Raw genomic sequence first — 24,119 nt, 5'->3', positions numbered from 1 at the left:
CCGGCATCAGCCTGGCCCAGCCTTAACTGTTGAGGTCACTTGGGGAGTGAACCAGCAGATGGAAGATCTCCCTACCTCTCTTTCTCTATCTTTAAGATAAATACAATTAAATTTTTGTTTAAATAACAGGAATGAAATGAAAGAGGAGGAAGTAGCAGATGCCATTGTGTTCCAGCGATGCCCCCAACTGTGGCCCCTGGCAGCCCACCTGTGCCAGCAGCCAGTCCACCAGCTTGCTCCCAGGCAGCACAGACTTATAGGTCTTCAGGTGGTAGTCACGGTCTCTGCGGAAAAAAGTGCAGTGTGTGAGGCCGGACACAGAGACAACCGTGGCCTGACGGCCTGCAGTACGTACCAGGCTCTTTCAGCGGAGGCCTGGGGTCCAAGTCTCAGCCAAGAACCACCCGCCCCCCACCCCCCACTTGCATGGAATCTAGAGAAACATTCCCCTCTCCCTCAGAATGAAGGAGAGAAGGAAGGTTCTGGAAAGTCTCAGGTCCTGCCTTCCCAGGAACTCTTGGCCATGATGGAGACAATTGGGGCTGTCATGACCTTAGGGCAGTGAGTGGGCGGGGCCCAGGCAGGCTGCAGGGGCAGGGCCAAAGGCCATACCAGCCCAGGGCTCACGGAGCTGACCTGGGACAGGGCTTGGATCCATCAGGACACAGGACTCCTGCCCAAGAGCCACAGCACTGCGGCTGGTGCCCTCTCGGGAGCTGAGGAAGGCGAGTGTGCGTAGCCATGTCCTGTAGCGGCTGATGGCAGAGTGACTGCAGATGCCTTGGGGTGGGGAAAGTCGGGAGGGACTCCTGCCCTGCTGCTTGCTGGGGTTACCAGGTATAGTGGCAGGGAGCCCAGGGGGAACAGGGAGGTCTGCAGATGAAACGTCCAGGCTCAACCTAGCACAGGGCCAACAGGTGTTCCCCGAGAGATGACAAGAACATGGGGATGGGGCAGAGAAATGGGGTGACCCCTCGTCCCTTCACCCACAGCTCTCGGCCTTACGGCAAAGAGAACCCCTGATCACTGGTGTCTATAGGCATCTTCAGTGAATAAGACCCTTGTCATGGCCCAAGGGACAAGAGCCTTTTGACTCATTTCACAGATGCAGACAGAGAGGCAAAACACAGTTCATTCACGGCCTTCCAACATGTACTCCGGAGATGTTTTCCAGACCCACACCCAATCATAGAGGCAAAGTCATGACAAACTTGATGAACTTGTCAATGTAAAGTTACAAAAGTGTCCCAGCACAGTGACACATTACAAGGGCAGCTAGGAGAGGTCTGCCCTGGCATGGACACACTGGAAGGAAGTGACAGTGCAAGGGTGAGCATCTGTGGGAGGCTGGGGACAGCATGGGCAGCAGGTGCAAAGGCCACCCCCGGGGTGAACCCAAACACTGTTCCCCTTCCCCAGGAAAGAGGGCCAAGACACAGGGAGGCTAAACGGTCCCTCCCAGGGTCACTGAGCTGGCAAACCAGCAGGTGGGCTGCGACCTGTGGTGGCTGGCTGCAGACCCACAGCGCCCCCACAAGCACACCAGGGCTCCCAGAACTCAGCTTGCAAACCCCAAGGCCGAAGAAGCAGGCCGAATCGTGGCCAGAGATGGGACTTACTTGATCACCGGCGTGTAGAGGCTGTGTAGGCGGCAGTAGAGCCTCACGCCCTGCAAGGAACAGAATGGGAAAGCAGGTGTCAGAGGGGGCAGAGGAGACGGCGGGGGTGAAGCGGGTGGCAGGGTGGCAGCAGCAGAGGCCCCGGAGCTGCCCAGCCTAGGACTGCCCACCTTGGACATGATATCCTCCAGCTCGCTCCGTGCCTTGTAGGTGCCGTCATCATAGCGGAAGCGGTACATCACCTGCTCGTTCTTGAACTGGTGCTTGTCAGACACTGGAGAGACCCAGGGCATGGGGGTCAGGCTGGCCACGCCCTCTCCCGGGCCTCTCCTGACCTGCACATACACCTGCCACCGGCCTCAGCCTCCACACAGGCAGAGAGTTGCTGAAAGCCCTGGCCCTGAGCAAGACAGGCCCTCCAGCTGCATGTGGACCCCAGTGACACTTGATGGAGCAATAGGCCTGGCAATGCCTCTGGCCTGGCTCAGCCCATCCTTGGGTCTTCACTGGCAGAGGACATGTGAGGAGTGGGCATGCTGTGATCTGAGGCCGCGCACTCAGGTGGACAGAACCCGCCAGCTTTAAAAGGCACCCCTGTAGCCAGCCTTGATGCTTCCAACCCACCAGCAAATGCTTCAGCTGCACACTCAACAACATCAAGCCTCTGACCACCCTCTCCCACCCTGATCACAGCAGCTACCACCTCCCACTTCCCCCTGCCCAGGGGGCTTGCTGGTGCCACCAGTGGCCCTGAAGGAGCCGGCTCAAGAGAGCTGATTGGTTAGTTAGTTCTTCCCTCTGTACAGAAGCCGCCCCCACGAGGTCAGCCTGCAGCCTCCAGGGAGGGAGCCACGCTGGCCCCTGGGTTACTCCTGAACAAGCCTCTTTTAAGATTCCTGCCTGGGACTACACAGTGGCTGTTCCTGGCCCAGAACCCCGGTGCCAACGGGCTCCCTCTCTCCCTACCCAGGTCCTGGTTTCAACTCTTGGCAAGGCCTCATCCCACCGCCCTATTCAACTCTGACCCCCGGGTTCCCCTACTTGGCATGCTCCCTGGCACCCACACCCCTCACAGATGTGTCTCCCATCATGCTCCCTGCCTTCTCTGTGCAGGTGCTGCTGACAGGAGACCCCTGCCAAAGGCCTCAAGGGTAAACAGGCAGTCCTTTCCTGTCTGAAGAGACAGACACAAAGTTCCCCTCCCCTGCCCCCCAACTTTCTGGGGCACTGCTGCCCTGGCTGGTGCCCTGGGTGAGTGCTGGGTTTTCTGCCCCAGAGGCAATCTGATGGGAGCATCTGCATTCCGGGGGGCCAGGCTGAACACAGGGGGAGGCGCAGCTGGCATCAGCTCCTGCCTCCTCGGCCCAGCCATTCCCAGCCCTGACCCCACCACTCACCATGGTGGATGATGCCGTTCTCCAGCAGGGCCTGGCCTAGGTTCACCCCTTCCTCTGTCTTGCTGATTTCACCGATCTCCAGAAGCCAGGCCACGAACTCACTGCCAGGAACACAAGGGCCAGCTGATAGGGCCTCCTCCATCCACCCCAGTCCCCAGGGCAGTGCAGGCACCCCAGGGAGGACACCTCTGATGCCCCACAGGAAGGCAGAACCCAGGACCCCGCAACCTTCAGGCCTCACAGCTGATGGCAGAAGAGTAGGCATGTCTGTGGATGGAGGGATGGGTGACAGGAAGCAGAGGGAGATGAGGAGATGGGCAGGCAGGTTGGTGGACGGACGATGGGTGGGCAGGAGCTGATGATGGAGGGATGATGGCAGGATGATGGAAGCAGACAGCTGGTAGTAGAGCAGTCAGGCCTGTGACTAGACAGGCAGGGGGATGAGCCCAGAGGCAGGTGGATGACTGCACGGATCACAGATGGATGTGTAGATAGGTGGATAGACCAACAGCTGGGTAAGTGAGCAGGTGGACAGAGAGAAGGACGGGGCAGGTAGGGGGATGAGAGCATAGACAGGGGTTGAGGAACTACATGGATGATGGCGGGAGTGGTGGGGTACATGGCCGAGTGGGTAGCAGCATGGCTCGCCAACCACTTGGGTAGGAAGATGGGGCAGGTGCAGAGGGTGGTGGGAGTGGACAGATGGTTGGGCGGCTAAGGAAGGCGGTGACTTGTGGACAGGTGGGTGAGTGAACAGAAGGCCCAGAAGGACGAATGTGGAGAGGTGAGAGCTGACGGTGGTCCATCATGTCACCTGCACACTTAGAGCCCCAGCAGGCTTCCCCGTGGCTCAGGGAAGCACCCGGATGTGGCCAGCGTGAGGACAGGACACTGTATGACCTGCACCATCTGGCCACTGTCCCTCCTACACCTGAGGATTTAGCCACACCCACCATCTTGCTCATCTTTCAAAGTGCCTGCTGCTCTAAGGTCCTTGAACTTCCTGGGGAGAGGGTTCTTCCTTAGCTCTTCCTTTTCGCCTCTCAGGCCTCAGCACAAAAGCCACCTCCTCACAGAAGCCTTCCCCATTCACCCCATCTCAGGTCCTCCTGGCTTTTCTGCACTTGTAGCTGTCTCCGGTTACCATGGGTGGAGGTGTATTTGTGTGTTTATCAGCTGTCTTCCCCAACCAGAAGGTCATCTCCACCTAAACAGGGGCTTTTTGTTGATCTTACCCAGGGCTCTCTACCTGCTAGCAGCTGATGGCCAAAGTCACAATAGGGCTCATTCACCAAGCAAATGAAGTCATGAACAAACCATCCACAAGGAGGAATGTTCTAGAAGCTTTTCCAGTCTGCTCTAGGGGCAGAGGTTCAGCCAGGTCCCCCGGGGTCCTGGGCTCCGCACAGAGCTCAACCCACTGGATGAGGGTAGGGAAAGAAGTGCCCAGCTGGGGCTGTCTTTTCCAATGTAGGGCACTTTCCACGTCTCTAAACCAGCTGTCCCAGCTCCAATGACAGGGCCAGCAGGGCCCAGTTATTTTTAGCTTTTTGGCTTTCTGTGTGGTAGTGGTGGAGGTGGGGGTGAGGTAGAGTGCTGGGGCGGTCACCAAGCCTTCCCCTCTCCCCGCCAGCCCTCTCCAAGGCCCCCAAACACAGGAGCAGGGAGAAAGCCACCTGCCTGCCACAGAAGGACATTCACAGGGCCATGTGTGTCGACTTGCACAAAGCAGGCACGCCACGGCCAGCTGCCCACCAGCTGTTGGGTGGGGAGGGAGGTCCACTGCAGCACTGGCCCACAGCCCTGAGGCCAGGGTGGAGGACAGGAAGTGGGTCTCAGGAGCTGTTGGGCCAAGGTCAGTGCCCCTGACTCATGGTCCTGGTCCTGCCACCTTCTTGGAAATCTAGAGGGGTTCCCCTCTGGACCTCCACAGGGTCCATTTGGCTAGAGGTTCCCTCGGGGCTCTTCTTGGACTCAGCAGGGACACTTGTGTCGTCATGGGAAGCCTTCGTCCGGGACCAGACAAGAGTCACCTCCAGGGCATGGCCCTCCAAATCCCCGGACAAGGGAGAGTGGCTGAGAGAAGCCTGGGCCGAACAAGCCAGCGCTGGTGGCCTCTCAAGAAGGCAGCCACCAGAGGAAATGGCCAGGTCACATGGGAAAACAGGAGCACCGTGCTTTCCTGTGAACCCTCCCTAGCTCTTAAAGGTCAGCAGCTAATCCAACATGAGACGACATTGCAAGAGCCAAGGAAAACACCTCTAGCTGTGCCAGGTGGCACAGTGCCGATCACCACCCCCAGGGGCCCAGGAAATGGGCAAAGGGGACGGGGGGTCGGCATGCACAGATGCCCTGGTGGAGGGAGGGTTAGATGCCAGCAACCTGCCCACTGGTGGGGGCTAGGCAGCCAGGGACACCAGGCTTCCAGAAAGGCCTGGAACAGCATGGAGTGAGCAAGTGGGTGTAGGGAGAAGCTCCCCTTGGATGGATGGGAAGCTGGGTCGGCCATCAAGCCCACCTCCTTCCTACCTGCCCCGGGAAACTGTGATTTAGACAACTTCATGTCAAGGCCATGGTTAAGTATGGGACTGCAGGGGGACATCTCATTAGGACCATTTGCCACCCAGTCCAAGAATTCTCTTCTTGCCTAACACTGCCAGGAGCTGTGAAGGGTCCAGGGGCATGACATTCACCCTGCAATTCCATGGCTCCAACATGCTTTATGGAGATGCCCTCGAGGCATCCGGTCAGCCCCCACATCTGTGCACACAGCAAGATAGGACAGCAAGCCCCCTTCCTTGGCAGCCCCTGGCAGACTCAGCCTGCTCCTCTCCTTACATTTTCCTTGTAGCACCCATCTGCTCTGGAGCCACCTGTTGCCTCCCTTCCCAATCACACGGGCAGAACTCCCTGAGGACAACACTGCTCCCAGAATGAACGAATGAATGAATCTACGCTGTCCATCGGCCTGAGGATGCCAGAGAGCAAACGCCATGTCCCTTCACGGTGTCCGCCACAACATGCAACTGTCACGGTTTGCCTTTTTTTAAAAAAATAATGGGACACCCTGGAACAGGCTCCTTGGTCAGACCTGTTCCTTGAGACCAGACACTCAGCCTCAGCTGCTCCCACTCCCCTGGCCGGCAGGTACTATGCATCTCACTACGTATTCAGCAAGGTTCCTTTAATCATCTCTCATTGACTGATCAGCTCACCAAAGCTCAGAGAGGAGGTTTAAAGAACTTGCCCCAAGTCATACAGCCAGAAAGTGGGGAGCCCAAGGCTTGAGCCCAGCCCTTGGAGGTGGGAAAGATGAATGAAACCCTCTTGCATTCACCGGGGCCCCAGAGGGTGATGGACAGGAGGGAGGGACCAATGCAATGTTGAGTAGAGAGCAGTGACAGCCGGCACGGACTGGGTTCAAATCCTGGCCCCTCCTCACGGCTCTGTGACCTTGCATGGAATCCAGTTCTTTCTGGGCCTCAGCCTTGTCACCCTTAAAAGGAGGACAATGGCAGTGCCTGGGCTCCAGTGTATGCAGAAATTCAAACCCAAAGCCACTGAGCTGAAAGGGGGCTTCATGAAATGTGCCTGTGGCCACCAGCTCGTTCTTCTGTGGGGACCAGGTACGGCCTAAAGCCAGGCTGGGGTTGCAAAGCCAGTTGGGAGCCTGGCCACTTCAGAATCTCCCCTCATGCTTCCATGGAACCAGAAGACTCCCTGGACGCCCTAACCACAGGCAGGTTACTGCCCATCCCGCTGCACCGAGTAGCTTGGCAGAAAACCACCAGTTTCTCACACCGCAGAGGCCGGAAGCCGACCTACCCAGAGCGTGCTCCCTCCTGTCTGGGATTAAGATCAGGAAGGCAGCCCGGCCAGGAGGGCCCTCCCAACCTCCCAGCCCACACACCCTCTCTTCAGATCCTTCCATCCCTTGAGGGCAATGGGCTAACTGTCCAAGGTATCCCACCACACTTAAAAACCTCCCCCTGGCTGCAGCCAGGGGCACAAGGGGAAATCTGCGAACTCAGCGCTGGACTCCCACAGCTCCTGTGGCTGCTCACCCAAGTTCATTCTGTAGCTCTAATGCCCTGGCCAACATCATACATTTCAACCTCAGGTGCCTCAAGCCACTCTCCTGTGCCACCCCTGGCTCCTGTCATTCCTTGCCTTACCTGGCTCCTGGGAAGGCCCCCAGCTGTCTACCCACCTTTCAGCTTCCTGCGCCTGTTTCTGCCTGGAATGGGGTGGAAAGCAGGGCCTGGCCATCTCCTTCTCCAGGTGTGCTTTTTCACCTCACTGATGGCCCTAAAGTCAGCTCACCACTGGCTCCCACGCTCACGTCTCCAATTTGGACTCTGCTCTCTGATCTGACCCCATGCGACCCACATAGGTGTGTGACACTGCATGTCCACCATTGCCGTCTTGCCCTTCTCAAGGCAGCACCTCCAACCTCCCAGGGACTCTGTCCTCAGCTCCCTCCTTGCCATCCCAGCGGCTAATGCTGTCACCCTCCAGAATGGCCAAGATGCGTCCAGGCCTGGAGCAAGTCCTGGTGCACCCAATCCCGGGTACCATGACCATCCAGTAGCTTTGCACCTTCAGCCCCTTCTAAAACTCTGAGGAAGGCGGGCACTGGCTGTCATAGGTTTTACACCCGCATCTCACCCCAGAGTACCTGGGTTTGGTTCCTGGATCCAGTTCTGTCTCCAGTCGCTGGGATCCTGCTTTCCATGTGGGAGTTCAGCCCTGAGTCCCTAGCTCTTCCCTTGGGCTCCGACTGAGGCAAAGTAAACTAGCAGACAGGGTGCTCTGCTCTGACCTCTACCCTGCAAATGAAAACTTTAAACCAAGAGCTTAGGAGAAAGGTGTAGGTAAAAGGGAACAAATTCCAGATAAAGCCGGTGCCTGCTTGCAGCTACATGAGGCCGGGCAGCCCTCCATGTACCTCCTGCCTGCTCCCCCAGCCCTCCCAGGGTGGCCAGGGCACGGCAGGGCCTCAAAGCAGCCTGAAACACTCTAAGGATTTAATTTCCTCTACCTGCCCCTTTCCTCAAGGCCTGTCACAGGAGAGTGAACTCTAACACCAGGAGATACAAGTTCAAGATGCAGCCTGTCCCACCTGTGCTCAGGCCACTGTGGCCCTTGGTTATCATCAGGGAGCAGCAAGGGCGCAGCACCACCATGCTCCATTCCCCTACTACACTCCACACGATGACCCTGCTGACACCTTGACCTTGGACTCCCAGAGCTGAGAGGGACCCAGGCTTGCGATAATGAATGTACGGTGCTCAGCGCCTGTCGCCATGAAATGGCCATAGGAGCTTGCCTTTCCCCAAGGGCTATAGCGACACTTTTCAATGACAGTGGGCAAGGCTCGGAGGTCTGCGAGCCCAATGCCCATGGTTTTGCTAGCATGCATTTTGAAATGATGAAGAAGCAACTGGTATAGCACAGGACAGAACAGGGACGGGATGGGACGAAATGCAACAGAAGAGAAACAGGGATCTTCAGAGGGAACCATGCCTGGTAAGTTGAAAGAGACCTTGGCTGCGGCCATCCAGGACACGAATGTGAGCAAATCAGCCTGCAAGCCTGCAGGCTGCAGTCCAACATGCTTTAAGGACGTGACACGGGGACTCCACACACCTTCTTGACTGCTGAGGCCCGTCCCCTAAGCCTTTGGGGTACTCAAGGGCTCTGCCCCCAAGGAGGGCTCTCAGCTGGGGAGGCAGCGCCGGAAAGGGCCAGCTGCAAGCGAAAGGGGGCAGATGCAAGGGCAGGTCCGCCTCTGGAAAGCCTGGACCCGAGCGAGGCAGGGGCTGGGCAGGGAAGGGTGGAGGGGGCACTCACTTGCCGAGGAAGCACTTGGGCACAGTGCTCAGCTTTCGGCGACGGTCCTTGATGAGGCTCGCCTTTCTGCTCATCATCAGGTGGTAGAGCTTCTTGCCCTTCTCTGCGATCATCACGTAGGCATCACGCTCCATGCCTAGCTTCAGGCCTGCACGGCAGGTACAGTCAGCCCCGGCAAGGGTGCCCACCACCACCACCACATCCCCAGCTGCCAGCGTGGCTGTCAGTCACGGCCCAGGCACCTGTCATGTGCTCCCCGAGAGAACCATCTCACAGAGGGGCAAGAGGAAACAAAAAGGCCAAGGCCTGGAGTCCCTTCATCACCTTCCTATGCCGCCTCCCCAACCGGCACCTACTCTATGGGTACCTCAAGCAGCCATGGCGTTCACAGCCTATAGTGGGGGTGCCACCAAAAAAGAGGGTGTCACAGTTCTTTCCATTTTACAGCAAATGAGGTCCAGAAAAGCTCAAACCAGGAAGTCTGGTTCTGGATCTGTACTTTTGATGGCTTCTGACCACACAGGCCCACCTTACGAACCTAGTCCAGACCACCAGTCCCACTTGGGCTGCTCCCCTATGTCCTACAACATGTGCCCAGCACTACCACACTACCCTCCATTCTGACCACAGCTTCTCACCCCAAACACACCTGCCTCCCTTTCCCCAATCTGTGATCTCTGCACCACTGCTCAAAGTCACGGCCTGGTTCAGTGCCCACCCTAACCCACCCAGCATCTGCCTCCTGGCATGCATAGCCTCAGGGGCACCTGTGCCCATGGAGACTTCTGCCCATGTGCAATGGGGAGTGCAAAGAAGCCTCCTCCCCAACTCAGACCCTGTGAGTGTTAAAGGAAGCCTCGGGCTGAGGGCATGGGGTGTGCAGGGGAGAAAGGGAAAATCTTGTGCCCCAGTCCTCAAAGGGGAAAAAAATCTGCGCCTGTTTCACCACCTGTAAGACAGCTGTCTGTAGCAACACCCCATGAGTACACTGCAGTCCCCGTACGCCCCAGCCATCCAAAGCCCTGCTGCTTGCAGCTCTGACCCTTCTAGAAAGAGCCCTCTGCCCCTGCCCCAGGAACAGCCCTCACTCTGCAGGGCAGTGCCCAACCCAGGGACCCAAGCAAGCCCCTCCCCCGAGCCAAGCTGCCACTCACTCTCGCGCTGCTCCCGCTCGCGGATGATGGCGTCTAGCCACTTCTGCTTCTCCTCTGCCGTCTTGGCCATACAGACAAACCACTTGTTCTTGGCGGTGTTATGGATCTTCCAGCCATTGGTGACGGTGTAGCCGTTGCTGTGGTAATCGGCTGGTGGGGGCAGGAGGCAAAGGCAAGTCAGAAGCACTCGGCTTCGTGAGCCCCAAGGAACCCACCACACGCTGAGGAGCCAGCTGGGGAGCAGAGCCTTCCCACCGCAGCATGCCGGGGCAGGCAGGCTCAGCCCCTTCGGAGGCTCTTGTCCCCTGCTGCTAATCCCCCGTGGGCTAGGGAGATCTTCTGTAGAGACCCTCAGGACTCCTCAAGTGCAGGAGACAACTCACAGGCAGACACCTGCCAGGACCCAGGGATGCCTCCTGAACTGTCCCCTGTCCCTCAGGGCCCTGGGGTGACCTAAAGTCTTAGTGCAGCCTGACTACATCAAGTCAAGACCAGGGGCCTTTTGCACAGGGATGGGAGCTAGCAGATTTCTGCAAACATGACAGTATCATCCACGGAGCTGACACTGGCGGGAGACTGAGAAAGAACCACTCCAGGGAGGGATCTGTGACTCACAAGCAACCAAGAACCCCTGTCCCAAAGCAGTGACGACCTGACTTGGGATGCCTGCAGCCCGTGTCAGAGAGCCTGGGTTCGATTCCTGGCTCCACTCCCAATCCTAACTTCCTGCCAGTGCACATCTTGGAAGGCAGGAGTTGAGAATTCAAGTGCTTGGGTCCCTGTCAACCACGTGGGAGACTCAAATGGAGGTCCCAGCTCCTAGCTTCAGCCTGACCCAGCCCTTGCTGGTACAGGCTTTTGGGAAGTACACCAGCAGATGGGAGAAATTCTCTCTGCCTTTGAAATTAAATGTCTAGTATTTTAAAAAGAAGAAGGCTTTCCCAAGCTGAGGTGCACACATCCCCTGGGAGAGGCACACAGGAGCACTGACAGCACCAACTATTTGTAAGAGCGAATGGGGAGGGGGGCGACGGCATTAGTGTAGTAGTTAAAGTCCTCGCCTTGCACGCGCCAGGATCCCATATGGTTGTCGGTTCTAATCCCGGCAACCCTGCTTCCCGTCAGCTCCCTGCTTGTGGCCTGGGAAAAGCAGTCGAGGACAGCCCAAAGCCTTGGGACCCTGCACCCGCCTGGGAGACCCGGAAGAGTTCCTGGCTCCTGGCTTTGGATTGGCTCAGTTCCAGCTATTGTGGTCATTTGGGGAGTGAATCATCGGATGGAAGATCTTCCTCTCTGTCTCTCCTCCTCTCTGTATATTCGCCTTTTCAATACAAATAAATAAATCTTTAAAAAAAAAAGCGAATGGGGGATGAGACTCAAATGCTGGTCATGAAAGCAAGGGATAAATTACAGAATATTCACAAGATGGAAACCAACAAACCACCAAGAGCCACACACAGTAACACGGAAGATCGGCCCCAAGGCACGGTGCTGTGACAATGCCGACGGTACCTCATTCTCACTTGAACATGCAGTTATAAAACCTGTGTCTACCACCAAGTACGGACCTAAAATACCACTCAGAAATGTACAAACTGTACAACCGCTTACCACAAGATCCAAAGACCGAAGTTCTAATTAAAATATTCAGCAATGAATACGAAAGAGGTAAAAACACTTATAAAAATCAAAGAAACAATTATTACAGATTGTCTGGTGGGAGGAAGGTGTTAGGATGGAGAGGAATCGGAACATGACGTCTGCTGTCTTCACTTCAACACTCAAGACCCAGCTGCTGTACCTGCCAGCTGCTTTACGCTGGGTGGCTTGTACTTCTAAGGGGAGGGGGAATGCCCCTTTACACGAAGCAGGGAGAATGCAGCAGGTGCTGCCACAGGCTACAGCCAGCCTGGGGTTGGCCCACCTGTTCCATCCTCCACATTCTCCACCTCCATGACTTCCGTGTTGATCCGACCCCTGAAGATGTAGAGGGAGCCGTTGATGGACTTGGTCCTCTTGGTGGACTTCTTGCTCCCGGTGACCCTGAAAGACAGCAGGAGGTCAGTGTACCCTGTACCTCAGCTTGCCAGGTGTGGCTGCTCTCAAGGGCACAAAGCAGGGAGCCCAGGGGCACAGGAGTACAGCCCGGGGGTCAGGAGTGTGGGCGGCTGGCTGATGTGAGCAACCGCTGAGCTGACCCAAAACCAGGAGCCAGGAATTTCTTGCAGGTCTCCTACATGGGTGCATGGTGCCTAGACTTTGGGTCATCCTTTACTGCTTTCCCAGGCCACAAGCAGGGAGCTGGATGGGAAGTGGAGCAGCCAGAATATGAACTGACTTCCATATGGGATACCAACGCATGCAAGGTGAGGATTTAGCCACTAGGCCACCATGCCAGATCCTATGAATAGTATTTTAACAAAGATGTTTATTTGGAAGAATTACAGAGGGAGAGAGAACAACATCTTCCATCTGAGGTTTTATTCTCCAGGTGGTTGCAATGATCAGGACTAGGCCAGGTCAAAGCCAGGAACCAGGAATTTCATCTGGGTCTCCCATGTGGGAGGCAAGGTCTCAGCACTTGGGTTATTACCTGCTGCTTTTTCCAGGCCATTATTAGGGAGCTGGATCAGAATGAACCAACTTTGCTGCAACACTTTCCGCCCAGCACCCCTTCTGACGCACTTCAGTGGTGGCCACTGCCACGCTGCTGTTCTCCTGCATGGTGGCACCCAGTCTGCATTGCCCAGCAGAGGAGGAACATTCCAGATGCTACAAACCCCCAAATGCTGCTCTATCTCATGGGTGGTGGTATCTCAGCTTCATAGGAGTTGATGTGGTTTTTTTTTTTTTTAGATTTACTTATTTGAAAGATGAAGCAATAGAGAAGTAGAGAGATCTTCCATCCACTGGTTTACCCTCTACATATCACACAGAGCCCTCACACACTCCATACCACACAATACACGTACCATATACCATACCCTCATCCCACATACAGCACCTATCACACAGACACACCCACACACCCCATGCCACGCATATGACACACAGCACGTATCACATATACCCCACAGAATACACAATATATGCACCACATACAACATACACACTCTACACACACAAATCCCCTTCACAGCACACGTATGCCACACTCCCACATACATCACGTATCACACACATCCTACACCCATACACACCCCACACATATGCCACACACCACACACACTCCACTCCACATATCACATTCCACATATACCATATACCACACACACATCCCACATACAGCACATATCACATCACACATGACACATACCACACGTATGCTATATCATACCTACTCCACATATATATCACAAACCACACACAAGCATCACACACTTGCACATACATGACCTATTATACCCTCCACATACCATACACCACGTATCACATACACCCCCCCACGCACTCCATGCTGGGTTTGTTTGTCTAGAGAATAACATTTCCTGGAAATGAGGAAGGTTCACCAAGACCCAGACTCAGGGCCAGAGTCAAGGGGACACATCTCACTCCACAGACCGAGCCACACCCCTGTGCTTCCCACACCACGTGCCAGGAACCGCCCTTACCATATCACACACATGCTTCACCACTTTCCACACCAGACTCCAACTACCTGGGCAACCGTCAACCAACCACATGCCCACCCATCCAACTGGCCACCACCCACAGCTCTCCAAATATGATCCACCATCCACACATTCACTCAACAAACTGTATGTCACAGCCCAGCCTCCACTCACCTGCGAGCACCTCTGCCGATCTCCACACCTGCTCCTCCACAGCCTAAACACTGCACGTTCCCCGGGCCCTCCAGCCGCCCCTCCTGCATCCAAACACTGGACCATTCACTCACTCTTCCGCTCACATCAGTCACCAGCTCTTCACACCCCACCCCACCCTGCCTCCTCCACCCACCTCCAGGCTGCCTCCAGCCCTCCCTCTTCCTACTTGCCCTCACACTGCATTCTCACTTGCCGTCATACATACGCTGCATCTACCCACCCACCTGCTTACCCACCCACACACCAATCCTGGATTCTACGGAAGGCACGAGGCCCAGGAGAAAAATGCAAAGGTAACGAACAGCCTATCCTCTCCTTCCAAAACCTAAGGGTGAGAGAGCACCCTTCTGAGCCTCTACCTCACACCTGGGGGTTACAGGATGCACCTGCCAAAGACCACTAGAGTTCTCATCACCTATGCCTGGGCTGCTCCAAAGGAGCAGCCTTGGGGCACAGGAAGCTACTGAGCACATAAAAGAGGGCTTCGGGTGGGCAGTAATACCAGAAGCCCCTGTTGGGTGTCGGTGTGAATCCCAGCTGCTCTGCTTCCAACCCAGCTCCCTGCTAATGTGCCTGGGAAAGCAGTGGAAGGAGTTCTTGGGCTCCTGCCATTCACACAGGGAGATCTGAATGAAATTCTATGCTCTTGGCTTCAGCCCAGCCTAGCCCTAGCTGTTGCAGCCATGTGGGGGTGAGCCAGAGGATGCAAGGTACCCAATTTCCTTATCTTTGCTTCTCCTTTTCCTTCTTTCATTCTGTCTTTCAAATAAATAAATCTTTTGTTTAAAAAAATGCAGCTGGGGCAGGAGGGAGTTTAGTGTTATGGCACAGGGTAACATCGCCGCCTATAATGCCAGCATCACATGGGCACCAGTTTAAATCCTAGCTGCTTCACTTCCTATCCAGCTCCCTGCTGTTGGTCCAGGAAAAGCAGAAGATGGCCCTAGTGTCTGGGCTGAGCCCAGCCACCCATTTGGGAGACTGGAATGAAGCTCCTGGCTCCTGGCTTCACCCTGGCCCAACACTGAAGATTGTGGCCATTTGGGAAGTGAATCAACAGATGGAACACCTCTTTCTCTCTATGTCTCTTTTTCCCTGTAACTCTTTGAAATAAATATTTTTTTTTAAATTAGGATGTATTGTAAGGGTAATACAAACACCAGGTTTTGAAGACTTTAAGTACTGAAAAACAAAAAGAATAAAGTATCTCAATGTTTCTATAACAGGTTATTACTACATATATATATTTATATACACACACATATATAACATATATAATCATAATATTTGACTGATGAAATACACTATTTCACTATTTTTTTTAATGCAGACATCAGTCAGCATACAACTTGCACTATATTTCTACCAGACGTCACTGATCTAGAGCCAAGCCCTCGATTCAGACGAGGAAAGGTAGACATAGCTGGAAGAGATGCGCCCACGACATCACCTGAAGGGAGCGACAGGTTGGAGCCACGCCCACCCCGGGCCTCACCTGGACTTCCGCTTGCAGTAGACAAGGAGGTTGTCGAAGAGGAAGAAGGCACGCTCCTGGATGTTGCCCGCAGAGATTTTTAACAGTGTGCCTTGTAGGAGGAGCTGGGTGCAGATGTCTGTGAGGTTGGAGCCCTGGAGGGGTAGCCAAGGAAGCAGAGAATGAGCCAGCAGCAACACACCCAGTGCTGGGAGTGCCAGGCAGCTGTGCACAGGCAGTGCCCACCATCACCTTCCTCTGCCTCCAAACAGCCCCAGTGCACCCCCACTGGGAGGCTGGGCTGCCAGCTGTGGCATCCATCAGCTAGGTATGCAGGACAGTCATCAGGAGCATGTGGACTGCGTGTCCCTCTCATGGGGAAATGACTCGCCAGCCCCTGTGGCTGTGAGCAGAGCCCACTCACCATCTGAACCACAAGGTCACACCATGAGGGGCTGCAGCTGACCAGGGGGCAGCCAGCCGGTCAGTGTTCCCGAGCTCTGCCGGCCTCCACGCTGAGGCCTGGGTGGCAAAGGCCCCAGGATTGCACCAAGTTCATTGAACTCCCAGGAGAGGCAGGGCAGCACAGCTGGGAAACGCAACAGGGAGGGCTGAGCAGGGCCTTAGGCGATGAGCAAGATGGAGGCTGAGGACAGGGGCAGAGGAGGGTCCAGCCAGGAGGAGTCTTCGGGGCCAGGGATCATACAGGTCTGTCTGGAGCTCTGGGAGCAACCAAGGCCAGGACAGGGAAACCCCAATCCCCGAGCAGCAGGGGAGCTAGGTAGAGGCCCTGGCAGTTAACAAGCACCAACTAGGGAAGCTCCCAAATCCACACTCCTCTTTGGCCATCGAAGGGGGTCTGAGTCTTAGCTGACTTTGGCAGATCCAAGCACACACTTCATTTCCCAGCCTCCCTTGTACAAGGCAGGGTCACATGATTGGATTAATATCCGTGTACCCACTGCCACGTCACTGCCCTAAAAGAGGCTGACTTCTTCCCCACGGTAGAACCTACCGGTGGGAGCAGACCATAGGGCCAGGGGCCGGAAGAGACCTGCACAGGTCACCCTAATCATCCACTCCAGCTCCTTTGAGCCCTGGAATTGCTGCATCCCTTATGCCAAGCAGCTCATCACGGGCCTTCACCCATGGAGATGAGGGCATAGGAGCACGCACGTGGCACCCACCCAACACTGCAGTGCCTGCTGCGGACTTCAGCTTCCTGCCACCGCAAACCCAGGGAGGCAGCGACCATGCCTCAAGTGGCCAGCCTCCTGCCACCCCCAGGAAAGATCTGGATTGATTTCCTGGTTACCAGCTTCAGCCTCCTTGCCACTGCAGGCATTTGAGGAGCAGATCAGTAGATGGGGCATTCTCTCTCTCTCCCTCCCTCCCTTTATTTCTCTCTTTTCTGGTTCTCAAATGAATAAATGAAAATGTAAAAGAAAAAGACGAGGATCTAGGCCGTCAGTAGGTTGAGAGTGGTGTACAATGCAAAAACAGCGTCTCAAGGGAGACTTCACCCAAAGGAAACATCCGCAGATGGCATGCTGGCGAGGAGCATCAAGAAGTGACGTCACCCTGCCTGGAAACGGTCTTCCGGAGGAGAGGGGGACAATCTCTCAATGGCATCGCCTTCCTTAGACCCCCACCACAGAACCCACACAGGATTTACACCCAGCACCCAGGAGGTGACACTGGTTTGGGCTACAAAGGAATCAGGTTCTGTTCACCACCCACCAAGCTGTGATCTCGCCCGCTGTGCCCATGGTCCAGCTGGAGCGGTCCTGGGACAGCCCCTTTCTTGTACCTGGAGCTGGGCAGCTGAGAGCAGGAGCCCAGGCCCTGTTACAGCAAACAAAGCATTCGATGTGACTGAGGACCCAGATACACCATAGACAAGATCTCTGATGCTCATGGCACAGCGACCAGCAAGGCAGTGAGCCTGCTGCACAGACACTCAGTGTTACCATGGTGAAGACCCCCTGGGGTCCCGGCATGCCTCCCAAACCAGAACAAAGTGGAGCCTTGGGTGGTAAAACTATCTGCAACCCACGTTCTGCCTCTGGGGAGACCTTCCTTTTCCTTGTCTCCCTTCACTCACACCTACACACCAGCTCTGTAGACTTCCTTCAGACAGGGACACAAGCTGCTAGTTCTGGCCCAGCTGCAGGGCCCTGAGGTCACACAGTCCTGGTCCTGCCTCTGCTGCCAGGGCTCCTCTGAGGAGGGGAGAGGAACCTTTTCTTCCAGGGAGGCTGCCTGCCTGGTCTTGCCCAAAGACTACTCAGTAAACCACAGACGGATGCCTCTTCTGTCCCACCCAGACCCTTGGTCTCCCCGGAGTCCCTGAGCCCAAGACAAAAGTAGCACCAAGGATCAGGTCCACAGTGAGGACGTTGAGCCCGCCAGAGGCCTCCTTCTGGAAACGCAGCCTAGACCAGCCCCAAGTCATCGCAGAGATGACCATGGCCCACATCTCAGAGGCGGATACGTGCGCAGGGCATCCTCACATCTCTTTACAGATGACTGAAGTCACAGGGGTGAAGAGCAGCTGTTCAGGGAGCAAGCTGGGATCTGGGCTTGGCTGCACCACCCCCATCTCGAGGGTCCTGGCCATAGCTGCCGCAGGGCACCAACAAGGCAAGCTTTGGCTCCCAGTCCTCACTGCACATGCTGGAGCCTTCTGCTGCAATCTACACTTTTCTGACAGGAAAGCTGAGGCAAGGGACTCTCCATGCCCACGGAGCCTGGTTTGTTCACTCACTACCTAAGCGTTGCATCACAGTGCTATTTCTTTGTGCTCAGTCAAATAAGATTTACGGATTAACTTATCTGCTTTTAACTAAACCAGTTTCATGGCAAAGAGAAAAGAAAAGGGCAAGTGGCTTATGAAGGATAAGGCAAAACAGGGAAAAAAAAAACCCACCCCGGATGGGATCAGCCTTGAGCCTTGAAGGCCGGAGCCAAGAGCAAAGCAGCTGCCAGGAGGGACACCACACTCCAGGCTCCATGCAGCCGCCTCCCTGCCCAGGGGGACAGCAGCCATCCTGCAGGTGGCAGGAGGTCCAGGAAGGCACCATCCAGAGCAGCTTCTGAAGCTGGACGTGGGAGGCGGCCGCTCACCTAAATCCCCAATAAACACTGCTTTCCTCTAGCTGCATCCTACTAATTTGTGGGAGAGAAAAGCCAGGCAGAGATCCGGAGCTCTTGAAGGACACAGCCTGGATGACCACCGTGGGTTTCAGGAGCATCTGCGGCAGGAAACAAGGTTTGCATTAAGCAGAAAAGGACAGAGACTGGCTCCACAGCCAAAGGGGCTAGATGGACCGGAATCCAGGCTGGGTCTCCCAGAAGACCAGGGATCCTACAGAACTGGCCACCAGGGAGTCACTGCCCCTGCCCCAGCCATGAAAAGAGGGGGCTGGACAACCCCCACCCCACCCCAGCCTGGTTTCCACCCCAGGATATCTGGGCATTCTGCAACTGTAGTCTCACCTGTCAGTCACCCAGCTAGCCATGCCTGCTGGATATGGACATGGACCATGGGGGAGGGGTGCCATGGGCATAGGGTGCCCCATGCATGAGGCCATAACACTCAAGGAGATAAGCCCAGGCCCTCACGGATGCCACCACAGCAAGTCACACATGACCAAGGCTATGCTTGGCTCAGCAGCATGAGGGCAGTGCCCCAGCCCACCCCACCTTCCACAGGGCCAGCAGCTGAACCAGACCATAACCCAACCCCAGAGCCAAGTCACAAGGGAGTCTGGGAAAGAGGGTAGGGAACACGGCCAGGGCCCAGACCCCTCCCCGGCTCTCCTTTCTCTTCTGCTATAAAACCCCTGCTCAGAATGGCAGACATCACAGCTGGGATTCCCCAGCTCAGAGACAAGAACCCAAAATTCCCCAACATGGCAAGTGCCCTCCACGGCCAGAAGCCATGACTTCTGGGCAGGTGACGCCCAGGCCAATCTGTGCCCTACAGTCTGTGGTCTTTGCACTAATCTCCTGGTCCAGCTGTGTTTACTCAGCCCCCGATGTTTTTATTGATTCACATTTTCCCATTTCCTTCTACAGAGCCACAGGAAGTCACTAATAATCTAGGGAATGTGGGAGAGCAAAACACACCCATTACATGGAACCCAAAGATGTCCCACTCCCTGTGTCGTTGGGATCTGCCTTTTACTGGGTAGCCGCTGATTACCAGGTGGACAGGAGGATAATCGAGTGCAGAGAAGTGAGGACAGTTGCTTAAGGTCACCCATCAAGGCAGTGGCACAGCCAGAATAATATGTGGGAGCACACTTCAGGACTGCCCATGACCTTGCAGTCAAAAAGTGCAAGGGTCTGCCCACATGAGGCAACAGGTGGAGGGCACGCAGGGAGCCACCTGGAGCCACAGGGAGCGGTGGGGAATAAGGAGAAGCAGGGCCCTGCAGCTGTGGCACATGGGACCCAGGGTCACCGAGTTTGCAAGGAGAACATGGGGTCTGGATCCGCAGGTGGATTTTGGTGGAAAACAATGATGCAGCCGATTTACCAACATGACACAGGCCCAACCGGCTCCACGGCACACGGAATCCAGCTCACGGCGGCCAGCGCCCCACACACGGCCCCTCCCCGTTCCATCCCGCACACACCTCCCAGCCCTCGATGTGGGACTGCAGCTGCTCCAGGGCCTCCAGCTTCTCCATTTGCCGCTTGGTCTCATTGATGTTGGAGCACACGGTCTTCATGGCCTGCAAGGCGCTCTGCACTGCGGGGTGGTCTGGGTGCTTTCCTGGCGTCCTCTTGGCCAGCTCCTGGGGGCAGGGGAAAGTACCCGAAGGAGAGATATCAACCCAGAGGGGCCCAAGGATCCGTGTGCACACGGGGAAGGGGTGGCAGATGCCAGCCCACCATAGGGAGCAATTAGAGGAGGAGAAGGGCAGCAGAATCCAAAGCAAGTCAGAAAGGCTTCAAGGAGGGAAGCTAAACAGAGGCAGGTGGGACAGCAGGGCAGGCTCTGGCAACGGTGAGTGGACCTCCACTTATAACCCACCATTCAGATGCCACACAGCTGGGCAATGCCTGGGCTCCGGGGTTGGGCCAGCAACAGGATGGCCCTCCGGGAGCTCACGGTCAGTAGTGACCTGACAACTAGGGTATGACGGTAATGGTAAAAGCCGCCCAAGGTCACATAGCAGATCTGAGCGCAAGTGACTAGGCTGCAGAGTGTTTGCACGGGAGAGTCGTGCAGCCCACAGCCTTCTAGACAGATCAGCGGGAGCACTGGAGCACGTTCCCTCCAATAAACCCATCATCTGCATTAATGATTGATAAGCACTGCACTGAAAATAACAGAGAAAGGAGGGGAAAGGAGCAGAGCGTAAGAGGGGTGCGGTCTCCCCCACCCCACCGCAGGAGAGAAACTCGTGGGTGGAGCCTGGAGGAAGCGAGGGTGCAGCCTGAACAGACCGGAACGGCACTCCAGGAACCAGAATACATGCAAAGGCCCTGAGGCAGCAAGAAATAGTCAGGAGTGTGAGGCCATAGACAACTCAACAAGGAATGGAGCGGCGGAGGGCAGGGCAGGGTCAGCTGGCAGGACCCCCAACCCACACCCCTTAGCGCCACCTTCTGAAAGAGGTCAGTGCCAGGGGTGGGCAGGATCTGGCCAGGCCAGCCAGGGGTCCACGTGAGGGCAAGAGCTGGCTGCTATGGTCACAAGGCGGGATCTGGCTCCACTGCCCTGAGCTGCAGCACTCGACCCCATTCCCAGCCCTGAACCTCCACATTTTCAGCTTGAGCTCCCTAGATACACCCCAGTCCTGAGTGGAGGACAGGCCCAGAGGGCAAAGGAACAGGGTTAAGAGGCCAGTAGCGCCCCTTCACATCCTGGCCCAGGTCACTGGTACACAAAGACACCAAGGCAGCTGGAGGAGGAGGCTCAGGCTTCCTACAGGCACCAAGACACCTGTCCAGGGCACATGGGCCCCCTCTGCTCTCCATACTCCCAAACCAGCCCTAAATGGACCTCAGACCAAAAAGGCAAATGTGGAATAGAGCAGTCAGCAGGCAAGAATACAGGAGCACACCTTTGTGATGGCAGGTCAGGCAAAGCCATCTGGGATACAACCCCAGAGGCACAAGCCACTAAACCACCATGCAATAGGACACACCAGACTTCACAGAGATTTCAAACTTTTGTCCCTCAAAGCTTGAAATCATGGTCCATAAAACGTAAAGGAATAGTGGAAATTATTAGCTGAAAACAGGTTTATATCCAGAATATTTGATGAGCTCTTAGAATTGTAGTCAATAAATAAATAACACCCCAAGCCATGGGGGTAGGGGTGTCACAATGGGCATCCCAGTGCAACACTGCTTCCTGGGGTCACTCGGGCCAACTCCAGCCAGGGGCTGCTCCTGCCTCATGCACTTGGCTCTGCCCACACAGTCTTTGCCCAGGACAGGCACCAGGGTCCAGCAGTTTAAGCTGCTGCCTTTGATGTCCGCACTGGTCTCAGTCTCAACTCTATCACTTCCTACCTAGCTCCCTGCTAATGCATCCTGGAAGGTAGCAGACAATGGCCAAGAACGTGTGCCCCTGCTATCCACACACAGGACCCTGATGGAGCTTCTGGTTCCTGGTTTCTGCTTGGCCCGGCACCAGCTGTCATGGCCATTTGGAAGCAGATGGAAGATGTTTCTCCCCGTTCCCAGCTGTCCATCTCTCTACCACCCTGCCCTTAGAGTAGATGAAAATAAATAAGCTTATCTTTAGAAAGATGGATAATCCAATTTTAAAACAGCCAAAGGATCTGAACAGAGTTTTCCAAAAAGACAAATGGCCCAAGAACCTAACAGGGGCTGTCACCAGTAGCACAGGAAACAGCCACAAGGAGCTCTGTGGCTCCCCTGCTGGAATGCTGCACGGGAAGGCCAGAAGCAGCTAGAGTGGACAGCAAGGACGGAAGCCGGAGCATTCACACAGTCCTGGGACCTAAAAGGTAACTTTACTTTCATGCCCCCCCACCAAAAAAAATGTTTTAGAAATCCATGCATAGTTTTTTCATAATATGCATTTCTATTAATTTCAAAAACTGTAGGTTTTTTTTTTTTTTACCAAAACAGATGTAACTTTCTATTTTCTCTTTAAATATCTATTTATTTGAAAGGCAGAGCAACAGAAAGAGAGGGACTGCTGGTTCAGTCCCCCTCCCCACCACCAATAACCACAACAGCCAGGGCTGGGCCAGACCACAGCCAGGAGCCAGAAACTCCATCCAGGTGTCCCACGTGGATGCAGAGGTCCAGGCACTTGGATCCTTGTCTGCTGGTTTCCCAGGCGCATTAGCAGGAAACAGAGCTGCTGGGACTAGAATCAGCTCTCTAACAGGGAGGCTGATGCTGCAAGTGGCACCTTGGCCCACCGCATAGCAAAGCAGTTGCTAATAGGATTGATCTTCTCTATAGCACCGCTGGGCAGGAGAGAACTGAGTCACAGAGGGGGCAACACCTCCTGCCCAGGGCCACGGAGCCAAGAAGCAGGAGATTAGAGATACCAGCCTAGTGTGCAAGCCCTCTGGGTCTTCGCTGCTGGGTGTAAACCCCCCCAAGGACTAGGCTCTTAGGACACAGAGATGTCTTGGTAGGCACTAGTCCAAAAAGGGAGCAGGTGCCAGGGCCACCTTGCCAGGCAGCAGCAGAAACCCTGGCAAGAGCCATGCTGAGTCCTTCCCTCGGCAACTCCCCCCAGCCCACGTGAGTCACCCCATCCAGCCCACATGAGTCAGGCCCCAGGCGAGAACTCGTAGCAGGGAGGATGTCAGAACACACGTGATGCCTCACACGCTTGGGTCCTACATCCTGCCAGGGCCCCCAGCAGCCAGCTGTAAGCATCCCGCTGTGCTTCCCCACCTCCCTGTAAGGCCAAGGCATCCTGGGACCAAAGGCATCTCCCCCACTGCTCAACCTCACCCGAAGGGGCCAGAGCAAGATGGCACACCTAGTGGAGGCCACAAGAGCCTGTGGGGCCCAATCTGAGCAGTAACCTGGGGGTTGTGACTCCCTGCCCTGGGGGCTGTGCTGGGCAGACACCTGCCTGAGGCTGCTGGTGAGCAACCCCCAACCCTTGGCAAAGCAGCAGGCTGAGCACAAAGTTGGCCTGGAACAACACAAAGCAGGAGACTCAAAGGGACATTCCAGCGGTGCCACCGGAGCTCCTGGATGCAGCTGTGTTGACATCATGGCTTTCCTGTACTTTCTTGAACGCACACATTTCAATTAAGTCTTCAGAGTTGACTGAGAAAAGGTCACAACCGCAGTAAATTCGTATTTCAAGCAGAAGCACAAGAGGCCATGGCCATAAAACACCAGCGGGAAAACAACACTGGCTTTGTTACAGGAATATATGACAAGACCCACTTCTCCCTGTGACTTGGGGTTGGTGGAGACCGTGCTGTCCCCTCCACAAAGAGAAGAAAGCTGGTTACGTGGCCAGCAGTCCTGGCAACACCACTTCTTAGGGACACCTGAGTCACCCCCCTGCCAGGGGCTACTCCGGTCTTGCTCACTTGGCTCCACCCACATGTGCCTCTCCCCAAATGGCTCAGCTAGCCCAACCCAGCCCAGGAAGTCGGGAATTCTCCAGGACACCCTCGCAGCACTGGGGTTCCCTCCTGCCATATGTAGGGTGTCCACAGAATGCAAAGAGGTGCTGAGGACACCTACCAACACCTAAAGTTAAAAAAAAAAAAAAAAGAAACATCTGAAAGTTCAAAAAAGCCCAGAATTGAGAGGCCATGCCA

At 55.4% G+C, this 24,119-nt stretch overlaps 1 protein-coding gene across 1 annotated transcript in view; it reads right to left on the bottom strand.

Moving 5' to 3' along the window:
* The window catches only part of PREX1 (phosphatidylinositol-3,4,5-trisphosphate dependent Rac exchange factor 1), a 126,601-nt gene that overhangs the window by 25,444 nt on the left and 77,038 nt on the right, over window positions 1-24,119 (bottom strand). The window contains exons 6-14 of the mRNA XM_004585885.2: window positions 19,968-20,129; window positions 15,346-15,479; window positions 11,948-12,066; window positions 10,024-10,173; window positions 8,870-9,017; window positions 3,017-3,117; window positions 1,790-1,893; window positions 1,620-1,669; window positions 209-284 (exon numbers count right to left, since the gene is read on the bottom strand). Of these exons, the coding sequence (XP_004585942.2) occupies window positions 209-284; window positions 1,620-1,669; window positions 1,790-1,893; window positions 3,017-3,117; window positions 8,870-9,017; window positions 10,024-10,173; window positions 11,948-12,066; window positions 15,346-15,479; window positions 19,968-20,129 (1,044 nt within the window). The remainder of the gene's footprint in view (window positions 1-208; window positions 285-1,619; window positions 1,670-1,789; window positions 1,894-3,016; window positions 3,118-8,869; window positions 9,018-10,023; window positions 10,174-11,947; window positions 12,067-15,345; window positions 15,480-19,967; window positions 20,130-24,119) is intronic.

The sequence above is a fragment of the Ochotona princeps genome, chromosome 22, assembly GCF_030435755.1.
Source record: "Ochotona princeps isolate mOchPri1 chromosome 22, mOchPri1.hap1, whole genome shotgun sequence".
In the NCBI taxonomy this organism is placed as follows: Eukaryota; Metazoa; Chordata; class Mammalia; order Lagomorpha; family Ochotonidae; genus Ochotona; species Ochotona princeps.
This window is presented reverse-complemented; position numbering and strand designations above follow the sequence as displayed.